Here is a 14,406-nt window from a genome sequence, read left to right as displayed (position 1 = left end):
GAATACAAAATAAAAACGTAAGTTGTAAAATATCTACAGTATGTAGTCACAGTTTTACTTGTGTTGGTAACACGTGGGCACTTACATCTCATACATGGTGATTCCACATCTTTTCAATGTTTGAGTGTTATGAATTTTCTTTCTATCTAGTCATGGTTGTGCTGTTTCTAAAGAGGTACAGGACTTTATATTACAGTGAAAAATGAGCTCACATTGAGTAAAAAACACGCAGATATGGCTAGGGGTTCAGAGAGGTAAAATCTAATTCTATCAATATACTGCTGCTAAACACTCAGATGCACAGAAGTACAACAACACACAGCGTTTTGTTAGCCTTGTTGGCCTGACACACGGATGGAGCTTTGACAGCAGTGGTAACTGACAGAAAGCAGCAGTGCAGGCAGTGGTTAGGGGCAGCTTCCTTCCTGGTCTTTGCGTTCGCAAAGTGACATGTCCACATACGTCCACATACATTTCATTCAGATAAACTGAAGGAAGAGGTTGGGTGGGGGCTATTTTGCCATGTGATACCACTGCTGAGGCTTAAGGCAAAAAGAAAAGGAGGAGGAGGTGCAAGGGTCCTGTATTCGTCAACCTCTATGATAAAAAGACACAAGGGTGAGGAGAACTAGGGAGACAAGGGAGAGAAAGAGGGATGTGAGAGGATACAGGAAAAGACCAAACCACCAAGCAGAGATAGAAAACAGAGGGAGGCACTAACAGCCCGTCTGGTCAACATCTCCTCTCCGTCTGTTTGAATGGGGCGGATCACAGATGAGGAAAAAGAAAAGCTGGTGACTTTATATCCCACATGAGAAGGTCTCACTCGCACACTGCTCATCCACTCAGGTTTGGCTTAGGCTTAAGAAACTGACACTGCTCTGTGTGAGGATAATGACAATGAGGCAGGGCCACCACATTAATGAAAAGACTTTCTCCTTGTCTTGCAAGACAGGCAGATACTTTTTTCCTCACGGTCAAATTCGTAAAACTCTTGGAATTATTGCAATGCGAACATGTTCTACTTGTTTGTTTTTTTTATTTGTTTTTTGTTTTTTTATTTGATCAGGGACTGTGCAAGTAACATAGAAAACATCTGTTCTATTGCATATAGAGTGTATAGCATTAAGCTATTTTTCAGCTCCCATCCCTGGTTGGGCTTTTCAGCGAAAGCAGACAAAGAGGACCAACAACACCAATAAAAACAGCACAGACAATTGGTTTGCTGAGCTTGCTAAGTGAGTAGCATTTTTACAATGCAAAAAGCCTCTGAGAGGTAATGGGAAATTTGAAGTTTACTAGGAAACAAACTAAGGAAATACTTTTTTTAAAATCAATTTTTGTATTATTATTATTATTTTGCTTCCTTGTATGAAAAGATAAATAGCATTCTCATAGTAGATATGCCTTTAGTTTTCTGTAGCATAAAGACTGGAAATATGGGAAACAGTTTGCATCTGTCCAAAAGAAAAACTCACTCTCTACCACCTAATAAACTGTCAGATTAAAACATTATATCTTGTTTAATCCATAAAAATAGTGGCTTTACAGAGGTTATATGCAAGATTGTTTCATTGCATTTGCTCCTTGGAGTCTGACAGTGATGAGAGGACTTGCATCTCGCTGTTTCCCGTCCTGTAAGTCTAAGCAGAGCCAAGCAAAGTGCAGCGCTATCAAGCTTCTCACCTGGCTCTCTGCAAGCAAGCCGAAAAATGTATTTCCCAAACTAACAAACTACTCCTTTAATCTTCTGCTTCCTCCACTGAGACTGCAGTTTAATCAAAGTGACATTAAATAGGGAGTAGAGTGCACAAAAATTGATTGCTGATTTTTACATAAATGGCCAGGCAAAGGTTAGAAAAAAATAGCACTTTGAAATCATTGAGAACAATTTAACTAACATGCTGGCTCCAAAAAGAAATATGCTAATGGGCATTCACCCTTATTTTTTTCCATGTAAACTAGTGTTTACAAAAGCCAACTTACATAAGAAAGAAAGAGGAAAGAAAAAAATTATAGGGAAAGCAACACAGACACAAATGAGTGCTAATGAAGACATAGCAAGCTGTAAAGGGGGGGTGGGGTGGGGGGATCGGCGAGGGCAAATTAACCTTTTTAATTGGAGAGTGGTAGCCCTCTTTGGACCCTGCAGTTGGATCCAGAGTGCTGACAGATGATGAGAGGGAAATGGCAGGCCTATTACAGGCAATCTGGCCCTGCAACTTGGCAGGCCGATGCAGTACCAGAGCCTGGGGAGAACAGGGCATGTCCAGCATGGAAAACACTCCCTGCCAGACCGCTCACTGGCAAAGAAGGGCTTGCCTCAATAAAGGTATAAATAGAGAATGGTTATCTTGGCACTTTGAACTATGGGGTAAAGGGTTGTCATAAGGGAGTCTGGTTTCTGGTCTGATAACAAAATACTACCTGGTCAAGAAAAAGGAGAAGGGTTTTGCTTTAATGAAAGAGGGAGAGAACCAGTCTGACAGGTATGAGAGAGGAGAGCAGGGCCGGAGAGGGAGGCGTGGAGGGCTGAAGAAACCAAAAAATTCACACACCATTTGAGTTCACCTGACTTTGTACTCGTGTACATTTTCAAACCCCAAATACATCTGCCCACCGTTCACAGTGGAGCCAGATGCAAGAGAAAAAACATCAGAGAGGATCACTTCCTGACTCTCTGTGTGTCTGGATGCGAGAGCCATGTTTATGTCTGGGGATACAAGGAAAACAAGCATCAAGGTCAGAGAAGCTGGAGTCTGTCCAAGCGATAGATAGCCCCTTCTTAACAGGGCTGCAGGCCTATTTTAACATACGCCCCCGAGGGGACACCAGGATTTAGACAGAACCCTTAGGCGGGATTTCATATTGAATATCTGGACTTTTAACACTGTTAAAGCTATTTCCCAAGTTGAATTTTTTTTCACCTAACATCTGAAAGACACTTGTGAGCAAGCAGAAAGATGTCATAGTAAAACCTCCAAATCTAATCTAAAATTTCCTTGAATAGTTTCTTGTCATGTCCCCTGCACTTTGCACATTCATTTGTCTCGCTGTCCGGCAGACAGTTGAAGTAAACATAATCCTGATGCCTGGTCTTTAACGCTGACCCCATTAGCCAGACGTCCATGGACATCTCTAGGTCATCACCACTAAGACAAAGAATAACCGGCCTGTATCTCTCTTCTTCCATCATTTCCCTTTGTCCCCTTTGTCAGTCCTTGATCCACAGATTCTCTTTTTCCATCTCTCTCTCTCTCTCTCTCTCTCTCTCTCTCTGTCCATCTGTCTTGAATTATGTATTCTAATGCATTTAGAACAAGGCACAAAGTGGCAGACCACACTGGGTTGCTTTTAGTCACGTCATGCATCCCAAAGGATGATACATGAAAGTCCATGAAGTCTTCACATGTGTGCATACCTACCCATCTATCAGCATCATCTGCATCTGCACACAAACTCTCGCTTGCAAATTTCTCCATTACTCTACATCTTTTGTATCTGTCTCGGTCCATAAACACACACACACACACACACACACACACACACACACACACACACACACACACACACACACACACACACACACACACACACACACACACACACACACATATATACACCAGACACATGGCCGAAGAGAGCAGACTACCATCTGGGAGTAGTGGCCGGCTTTGTCTGGGGGGGGTGGGGGGGAGTGAAAGCGCCAGCAAGCAGGACCCCCCCCTTCATACACTCACACACACATACACACACTCAGACATAAACCATACACACAGCCCTTGCAACAGCCCCCATCGCCCTCCCCATCCAACTGCTCTAAGTGTGAGAGCTCTTCTCATACAATCTGCACATATACATATGCAAATTTGCAGGGGGGCATTATAAAAACAGCCACCATCACACACACAGACACGCACACACAGACACGCACACACACACACACACACACACACACACACACACACACACACACACACACACACACACACACACACACACACACACACACACACGAGATATTTAGTTGGCCTCTTCACCAAAGTAGCCACACAAGAGTTTTGGTAAAGAAAACATGTTCCTGAGAAATAGAGCAAGAGCTGGAAGGCTGCATGAAAAAAAAGGGGAGGGCAGAAGATAAAAAGAAGAGCTTTCTTTTTATAAATAACAAACTAATGTGAGCAAGTGTGAAATACATGCAAATGGGATTGCATGCATTTACATGGAGACACGCATAAGCACATGCACGCACCGAACATACATTATCCCGTGCAGCATGCCTGGTATGAATCTAAACATAAAGACTTGCTCCAGTAATTGACACAAGATGTCATCACGTCTGTCTGCTGCTCTCAGATGAAATATTACACAACTTTTTATATCAGACACCCTATTGACACCTTCGCCCCAGTCCCAGTGCACAAATTTTTACCTTCAGCATGCATTTATATTTCTAAACTGACACCAAACTCCAAATGAAATTAAGATATATGATACAAGATGAATCGAGTTGTGTTGTACTTTAAGCCTTTTGTCTGTTGTCCATTTTTTTTTATAATGAGAGACCACAAGGCTCTGACAGAAAGACAGAGACAGACACCTGCAAGGCAGGCAGGAAAGGTGACACCTATTCCTCTAATATTCTTATATAAACCTCCTCATCGCTTCACACACAACCTTTCACACAAGTTTCACACTTTTTCAGAAATGACTTTTCTTAGCTCAGGAGCTCACTTCTGTTTTAGTCACGACTGCATTTTTGTCCTCAAATTACTGAATCTTATATTTTTCACTTAGTATTTGAACTAAGTGCATGTCCAAAACTGTAAACATCAAGTTAATCACAAAAACTATCTAATTACGTTTGACAAAAAATGAACGCTGTCGTCTAACAAAGGATTTCAACTAAGAAATTGTACAATCCTACAGCGATAAACTGTTGGTTCCATGAGTTCCTTAGATGCTGGTGATGTGACACAGCTTTCTGATCTGCCATCTCGAGGCAGGGTTTGTATGTGAGCTGCAAACATTTGAAGTGGAATAGCGAACAGCCTGCTCTCAAAACTCAAGGGACACATCCGAGTCGTAATTAGGAGAGAAGCGGCGTCCGTATTTTGCAGTGTTCATAGACACAAATAGTCCACATATGTACATACAGTACATGAGATACGGTTTCATGTACTGTCGACACAAATAGAAGGTTTCTCGCCCACACGGCACAACAGTCCATTATGTGCATCTTCCATATCAAATTCTTCTCCCCAGTTTTCACCACTCTCATGTTTGCTGTAATGTTTTCAGTACACAATAGCAGCGGCCGTGTTAAGCTCATGTTGCCCCATCAAGAAGAGAGCACCAACAACAACCAAACACTTTTCCCTCCTCTTCCCACCCTGTTTACGACCGGATCCATTCGTCTCTCACTTTGTTCCCACGCTCCCTCGCTTCTTTTCTTCCTCCTCTGCATTGTCCTGTGCCCTCAGGTTAGAGGTTCTCTCTGTTTCTTTCCACTAAAGCCTGGAGAACAGAGGAGGAGAGGAGGCAGGCTGGAGAGAGCAGAGAGAGCAGAGAGAGCAGAGAGAGGAGGGCCGGGCAGCGAGGCCTGTCCGTCTGCCTTCCTTCGGCCTTGCTGGCTAACCGGCCTGAACTGGTTCTGACATAGGTGAATCAGAGACGTGTCCTCTTTCGCCTCTGGACAAAAAAGAAACCGTGGTGGCATTCCATCCACGGTCAGCAGGTACCAGGAAAAGTGTGCATCCATGTGTGTGTGTGTGTGTGTGTGTGTGACTGTATGTGCATGTATAGATGTGTGTGTGTGCCAGAGCTGGTCTCCCAAGACCTTTGAGGCCTGGATCACTGCCAAGTTCATCTGTTAATGGACAGCTACTAGGAGAGCTGCCCCATCCCCCCTGTTTCCCTCCACGCTGTCTCTCCAGCAGCCGTGGCTGCTCGCGACCCCCCCTTAACCTCCCCCAACCCCCATCCAGGCCCGCTCAGATACAGGCCCTTCTTCCTCCCTTTTCTCTCCCTTCCCCTGAAAGCTATATCATTCCCTTTCTCCCTCTCCTCCTCCTCCTGACTGCCCCCCAACACTCTGTGCTGCTCCTATTCAAGATAAACAGAGTGCTTCAAGTTCAGGGGACACCCTGGGACCCTTTAACAAAGCCATCTATCATGCTGTCTGCCTGAGACTCCTTTGGCCATAGCGGGCTGTGATGCTGTTGCTGCTGCTGCGTCTTTCTCTCAGCCAGTATGTAGCTGTGTGAACACCCACATGCTGGACATACACCAGGCAGCAAGCCTCCTAACTCCAACTAGCCACTCGCATTAGTTGATCCCAGACTGCTTGACAATTTCCCCATTGTGTCTCCGGCCGCTCCAAGACCGCAACGAGGTTAGATTGAAACCCCCTCCTTCTTAAATGGAGACAAACTCTCGGCATGCCACAGAGTGAACGGCAGCATGCACATGTGAACCACTTTCTCTCCACACCTTGGAGACGGAGTCCACTGACCCCTCTCTGATTCCCCTCAAGTCAAACTGTGGGACGATTAACCAAACTGTCAACAGCTTAATAGTCTGGGAATAAGAGAATGACAGTAGGGCTCCAAGCTGTGTGTAAACACTGTGGAGATTATGAATGGTACACGAGAGAGAGAGAGAGCAGAAAGAGAGAATCCCTGTTCACACTGTAACATTTATGGGTGCAGTTATCTGTTTATTGGCAGTCATGCACAAGCCTGTTACAGAGAACTATTCTGCAGAATTATCTTATATTACATGTACTATTTTTGCTTATCATTTGTGGCAGCCATGTTGAGACAGCCGGCGAAATTTAATTGTATGCTCCTATGCTTGACGCTTTCTAGAAACAAGCTTCTAAGAAGCAAAATTTCCAGGATATTTTACATGAAAAACCAACTTCATCTCATAGTTCCACATAAAGCTGAAGAGAACCATCACAGGACTTTTTACAAGCAGTTAAGGAGCCAAATCAAGAGAGACTTTTTCCTGGCTAACTACTGTGACAAGAGCTAGTTAATCAACTCTTGACATCGCAAGCTCACTCCAGGCACTCACGTCATGGTCACATAAACACTTATGCATTCTCTGTGTGTCTTCCACTTCCTCTTTTCCTCCTGTTTTTTTCTGCTTGTCCTCATGTATCTCTCCAGCAAACAGCCACAGCAGTGTGGCCCCAAAAGCCCAGCAGCTGCAGTCCTCTCCAGGCTGCCAGAGAGAGGGGGACCGGCCTGCAGGTTTTAGAGCGCTAAATTATCCATTAGATGTTATCAAGTTTTAGCAGGGCGATGCCATTCTGCTAGGAACCATCAATCTTTCATAAGTCCCAGACACAGCATGTACTGGGATGCTCTACCAGATTCTCCCCACTCCCAGCGTACAGCATCCAACTCACCAAACTGCACGCAAACTGTGGAATATGTGCTCACAGTCAGGCGGACATGCACACGCACAATCAACAAATACACATGCTGACATAAACGCAGCCAGGTACATGTTCTTGCACTTAAACTCTGCAGAAACAAGACGGACAGAGCTTGTTTAGGGAACATCCAGTTCTACATTTCACGCGTTGTGTCTTTTACCCCACTTCCAGCTCACCCCGCTTTCCTCCCCAAACAACATTCTGAGCCAAGCCTCAAATTTACGCTGCCTAAGCTGCATCTCACTACTCCTCACACTAGCTTCCCCTTGAACACTCTCCTTTTTATTTCCTCATCTCTCTCTCCCATCCTCTGCTTCTTGCCGTGGCCTGGCAGGCAGGCAGGGCAGACATGTTCAGAATGCGCTCCGGTAATGGGCTAATCAAAAATGCAAAACAATTGGCAATTACCGCGCGGGGCCCTAATGGTCATTAGAATTTACAACAAGGTAATGAACTGAGAGTCAGCTCAGTCCATGCATATTCATAAAGCAATCAGGCCTTTGAAGATTAAAGAAGCGCTTCAAATTTAAATGAGGGCGCCAGCATGTTATCAGTGAGATTCAGCCTGCAAAAGTAAAGGGTGCCTGGGACAGGAGTGTGCATTTGTGTGTGTGTGTGTGTGTGTGTGTGTGTGTGTGTGTGTGTGTGTGTGCACGCATGTGTGTGACTGTGTGGAATGAGGGCTGGGGGTCAGTTTGGTGTGGGGGGATGGAGAGGAGGTGTAAGTATGTGTGTTCATGCATGCATCTGTGCATAAGTGATCACTGTGTGTGTCAGTTTCATTTGTGTGCCAACCTGTGCCTGCATGCTTTTGTGCAAAGCATCCAACACCATCTTATAGCCTAAAGTGATTCTAATAACTAAATAAATTAACACTCTCAAAAATGAATGAAGTCGCCATCTTCTGATCATCGTTTAAAAGATGTGGGATTTGAATCCGAGATCAAATGTATAGTTAAGTTGAGCTATTAAGAGGCAATGAGCTTTTAAACACAACTCCCCTCTGAGGAATAAAGCAACCTATTAGTAAATTTATGAAAAAACTGCAGCAGCAGACATGCTTTGCATGCTCATGGTAACGCACTGTTAGACTTAAACACATGCACAAACAGAAGTGCTATGAGTTTTCACAAGTGTAACCAGACACAGGGGCCCTGTCTGTCCTGTATCGCTCTGGCTGAGATAAGGCGAGTGAGACACAGCTGCAGACGACCACCCACCCACATTGAAAAGACTCACGCACAAAAAGAGACACCATTCTGATTAGCCACCACTGGGCCAGAGAGTAGAGGAAGAAACATTGGAGAGACAGATAGTGACCAGGATGAGTGGGTGCAGACTAACATGTTGCCCTTGTCACTGTGGCTCTCCCATGACCTCAACATTATCACCCAGAGTATAAGAAAGACAAAGCAACAGTCCGGCAACACCACAGCTTTAAACGCTACAGTCACAATAGGAATGGCAGAGGTTGAGATGACATTCTGGATGGTGATACAGGATGTCATTATGAGGCACAAAATAATCAAATCAGTTCACATGACCTAAATGAAGAGTTACAGGATTATGACAAAAAAAAAAATGGGATTTTATAAGAAAATGTCAAAGCAAAAAATATCTCATCAAATTCTGTTCCCATTCTCACCCCAAACTCACCCACCTGCTTCCTAAAATACTACTTCTGTCCTTTCTGCTCTGATCCACCACTTCCTGAGCTACAGCTGTATCAAAGACACTTTTTCTTCTCTGTTTCTGTTCTGTCTAAAAATAAAGTCATTAACCTGCAGGTGGTGAAGCCGGCGGCTGGCATGACAGGCCCTGACGCTGTCAGATGACCCCTAACCCTGTGATGTGACTGCCTGCCACGCTATTGACAGGACAGCGGCAGGACATGCTTATTTCTGAGGATACTTTTTCATCCAGCGTGACGTGGATGTGGACAAACAAGGTTGTTTCTGTTGTATAGCTTCGTTTGACAGTAGGTAAAGGGGATAAAAAGAGGCAGTGTGTGTCTGTGTCTGTACTATGTGTGTGTGTGTGTGTGCGCGTGTGTGTGAGTGTCTGTGTGTGTGTGTGTGTGTCTGGCTCGCTCTGCAGCCAAATCTGTGAGAGTGAGAATGAGCTCTAGAGTGGATGTTGGAAGCCTTTAAGAGGTGCAGACACGCTAATGTAGCCAAAACTTTCAGTTTCCAGTCCCTCGAGACAAACTACTGTAGCGATGCGTGGAGAGAGAGCATGAGCGAGAGAGGGAGGGAAGAGCAGAGGGGCGAGAGAGCGGGACGGAGGGGAGGGGGCTAAAATAAGGATCATATGTTTCTGACAGATCTCATCAACTCGCAACACATCATGGGGCCTCTGCCACAACACATTTATTACAGACAAAACACAGGTTCGCAAGAGGGGGTTTATGCTGTATGTGCGTGTGCATCGCAGGGGGGTGCATCGTTGTGTTCATAAAACAGGTGTGCGTCCATTTGTGGGTGGGTGCACGCATTTGTGCGAGCCGCTTTTTGTGCGTTCATGTGCATGAGTCTCTCTGTGTGTGTGCATACTTCAACTAGCCTCCACCTGAATGGCCCGAGGCTGTGGTGCTGGGGTTGTTAGAAGACAAACAGAGACACAGGAAGCCCAAGCCAGGAGCCCCTGAGGACAGCAACACACACATACAAACACACACACACACACACACACACACACACACTTACTCTACTGCATACCTACCCTTAAGTACACACACACCCTCTCCCGCTGTCAGTTACACACATAGCTGCCACCTCACCATACGTTTTGCCGCCTGAACCAACAAAACAGATACACCTCCACTAACACACACACACATTTAGGCCCGGCCCGTCCCTCAGGCCCACCGCTGTGTGCCAAGTCTGGCCTGGCATGGTCCACAGAGGGGTGTCCTCAGGCGAGGCTTGCCAAGTCAAAGACTCTTTCATGTTCAGCCTGCACACCAAGGGTAGTAAAGCTTTAACAAACAGCGAGACACACACACTCTTTGTCTCACACACACACCCAGAGAGCTATAAACAGTTTAAGTGGTCAAAACCGCACTCATACACACTTAAATGTAGACATATGCACGCATACGTTAGTATAACATCCACGCTCAAAATGTGAGCTGCACTTGAGTGCAGCCGGAGCCACTGACGTGAACAACAAAGGCTGACGAATCTCCACCGACAACATTTTGTGGGTGTTTAGAGCTTGGCTTCAGAATACAAAAATGTCCTCTATGAAAAATTCATCTTTAAAGCCATTCCTGTTCACCTTCATTAAAACTTAGTGGAGCCTGCTGCCAAAAATAGGACCGATTTTTATCAGAGCCCAAAGCGAATGTAGGATCAAATTAGTGTCCATTTTCACAGACAATGGAGTGCTCATGTTAAAATATTAGCTGGCGTCCAATAATTGCAGCAGCATGCATCTGTGCCTTTTCAGTATCAATTAAAGTGATCACCGAAAACAAAGGCGCCACATGTAAACTCGCACAGTGACCCATATGCCTGCACATGCACACTGGACACAGGAAGAGATATCACTACCAAGGAGCCTCTCATCCCCCCACCACTCGCCATGCACTGCCCAGCCCCCCAGTTCTGCCTGACAGATACCAAATGTGTATATGTATGTGTGTGTGTGTGTGTTGGGGGGGTTTGGAGAAAGGTGGCACGTTGCCAATACAGAGCCTGCTAAATACCTTTGTCTCCACAACACACAGAGAAACAGGACAGGCAAGCTGCTACAGGAAGACATACTGCAGCCACAGAGAGGTGTTACAAGAAATACTGCTCCACCGTTAGAATGTTTTCCTCCTCATGGAGAAAAAGGGGGGAAAGGTGGCTGCCATAATTGACTCAGTATTGATTCAGAGTCCAGGTTACAATGAAGGCAGTGCGCTGGAAAGAAGCAGAATTGTGAGATGGTGGTCGATTTGCACGGCTACAATAGCCTCATTAACACACATGGCTACACTGGTGAGAATGCAAGAGGTGCTAATGCTGGCATGGATAAATACAGGGGCAGAATAATGTAGCAGTAAAAAATGTGGTACCATAATCTAGCGAAGACAAAAGATTTGTAAAAATACTAATTATGGTATATAGGACATAAAGTGTGTGGATCCTAAATCATATTGAAAAGCATCCTGTTCCAACTCCACAGAGTAGGAAAACCCAACAAGCATTTATTGCACTGATTAAAATCACATTTAGTGCATGAAATAATGAATGTAAATAACCACTATGCCTCTTTAACAGTAATTACATTCAGTGAAATAGATGCAGTTTTACACTACGCCGCTGTGTTTGAGAAACCATCATCTGCTCTGTTTCTGGGCCATCCATAATCTGTAGACAAGCTTCGACGTCCCTGTGCATATCTTAAATTGTTTATCATGCAAATGACGGCACGCAGGCTGCTCTGCCCTCTTCTAACGGCCCATGGAGTCCAGACTGCAGACCCCAACCCCAGCTGCAGTCATGAGACTCCCAGACGGCCTCAGCTGTCCCACAGACAGAAGACCGAGAGGCACAGCTTCATCTCCAAGCTCCGGTTCTATTACAGACAACCCCCCCTCCTCACCCCTTGGCCATCTCCCCCAACCTTCAAGTTCAACCATCCTGGGTGTCGGCTCCCTCTAGTCCAGCAGCTCCTTCCCTTAACTTCGTCCGAGCCTCTATAGCCTTTATAAACTGCTGTCCATACGGAAATCCATCTGTGTCAAATGATAGTCCATAGGGGGAGGGTGGGGGTCACTTTCATTTGAGGGTTGAGTGTAAATCTGTAAGGGTGTAACATATAACACACTCGTCTGGAATGAACTGGACATGGGGACAGTATGTATTGAGATGCCTCAGCTCAGTGTCAGCTCGAACTGAGCTGGGTGAGAGAACGTGGCAGCTAGCATATGGAGTATGGGGTGGCGCACTGGCACTGCCAGTCTGGATCCATCAATCTTGGATGGAGAAAACAGAGGTGGGGGGATCGAGGGGGGAGGCTGGCTTATATGCATACGTGACTGATGTTTAGTCTCTCCTGCACAGAAGCTGCATCTTCTGTTTGACCCAAAACACTCATAGGTTTTCCGTACCTGCAAATTTGATCTCGATTGATATAACAAAATCTGATGAGGTGTGTCAACGTGACACAATCTTACTGCACAAACTGCCGAGTGGATCTATTCACTGTTAACCCGAGCAAATCTTGACTGTTACACAATGTCCAGAACCATAACTCCTATAAATAAAACTCTGCTCACAATGCCAGTGACCTTATGATATCATGTGAACTCCACTGCATGATAATCTAAATGAGCAAAGAAAAGCGTGTTCAAACAGCTGACAAGGCCAAGAGGCATGTCAGATGTGTGCGTGTGAGGATGTGAGTGTACATGTTCATGTGTGCACAGATGTTTAACAAACTGCACACTAATGAACAGTGGTCATTCTGTGTGACGGGGGCTAACTAACTGACAACAAATAACAGTAGCTCTTTTACAATGCCATCTGCAAAGCCGTAGCGCTGACTAATTCGGTACAGTAGTGCACATTATTGACTGCTGCTCTCTACGCATTTAGCCTGAATTGGCTTCAAATTAAATCACAACTGCCTGAACAATCAGCACAATCTGGCACACTCTATTTGATCGGTTAAAGGAAATGAATAAACATTCAAACAGGCCGGTCAAATATCAACCCCCCACTATATAAAACCAGTCATAAGAGACTCGCACTTGTCTGTCGCACAGCAACCCATGTTTTCACTACAGTCTCATTTAGCCCCCATGGACAAGCAACAAACCAACTGGATGCCTTAAGAAGTCCTTAATTACTCAAATCAAGAGAAACACTGACAATTAGTGGCTGTAGCATTCCTCAAATAAACACTTCTTCCTTGACAGATCAGCATAATTATGTTCTTTTCAATCTCTTTTTAATTTTAGCATCAGAGCGAGCCTTTGCAGGCGCATATTTGAGGGTACAAGAGATACGGCAGTATAATAAGCCAGGGGAGGGATAGAGATACATCTCTCATCACCACATGAGAGAGTATTTGGAGTTCACAGGATCTGAGCACATCTGTAATGCAGGAGAGAAAAAATCCTAAAAGAAACTCATCTCGTCTTTCTCTCTCTCTCTTATAATCTGTTTCTTTGTCCGTCTCTGTGTGCGTCTTTTTTCATTGTCTGCAAATGTTTCCTTTTCTCACAATCGTTTTCAGGATGGCTGGTCTTCATGTGGGTTCATGACTCAGCTGAGGGAAATTCACAGCTCCTAAATGTGGCGGCAGATATTTCACACCCTGGTTATGCAGATTGGATACATCCCCTCCACCAGGAGCAAAACCAAAGAAATCTGAGAGACCATTTGTTCTCCTCTCAAACAAACTCTCTATGAACCTGAGAACGTGTGACCCACTCCACACAGCTTTAGACCTGAAAGACTCACACATTTTTTTTCTCTCTTCCCCTCGCTCATCTGTTTACTTGTGTATGGCAGCCATCTTAAGCTGCCCGTGTGTTTACCTGTGATATTCTCCTGCTTGGGGATTATTCCTTGCAAGGGTGCAGATAAACAATCCTCATCCTGCGGCGACACCTGAACAGCCACCTCCACAGGTTGACGCACCCTCCGCGGGTGCTGATGTTGGGTTCGCGAGTGTGAGGAGGACGTGGAGAGGGGCGAGGCGAGCGGGGAGGACGGTGGCCTGTCCAGGGGTTTGTCCGCACAGAGGCTGCCGTGGCACTGCCTCCGTTTGTGTTCAATGAACAGCAGGATGTCGGCGAGGGGGAAGCGGGAGTGGCACTGGCCGCAGGTCAGCAGGTCCTGGTCCCCTTTTAGGGGCTCGCCCTGAGCCACTCCCAGTCTGGGGGAGTCCTGAGAGTCTTCTTCTGGTAAAACACCTGCGAGCGGCTCAGCTGGATGAGAAGACAAGGAAAAGGACTGTGA

At 45.5% G+C, this 14,406-nt stretch overlaps 1 protein-coding gene across 1 annotated transcript in view; it reads right to left on the bottom strand.

Annotated features, from left to right (window-relative positions):
* The window catches only part of bcl11ab (BCL11 transcription factor A b), a 35,176-nt gene that overhangs the window by 17,674 nt on the left and 3,096 nt on the right, over positions 1 to 14,406 (bottom strand). The window contains exon 2 of the mRNA XM_035949517.2: positions 13,983 to 14,375. Within this exon, the coding sequence (XP_035805410.2) occupies positions 13,983 to 14,375 (393 nt within the window). The remainder of the gene's footprint in view (positions 1 to 13,982; positions 14,376 to 14,406) is intronic.

Source organism: Amphiprion ocellaris, chromosome 4 (assembly GCF_022539595.1).
Source record: "Amphiprion ocellaris isolate individual 3 ecotype Okinawa chromosome 4, ASM2253959v1, whole genome shotgun sequence".
NCBI classification, from domain to species: domain Eukaryota; kingdom Metazoa; phylum Chordata; class Actinopteri; family Pomacentridae; genus Amphiprion; species Amphiprion ocellaris.
The sequence above is the reverse complement of the archived record's forward strand: the minus strand, read 5'-3'. Positions and strand labels throughout refer to the sequence as shown.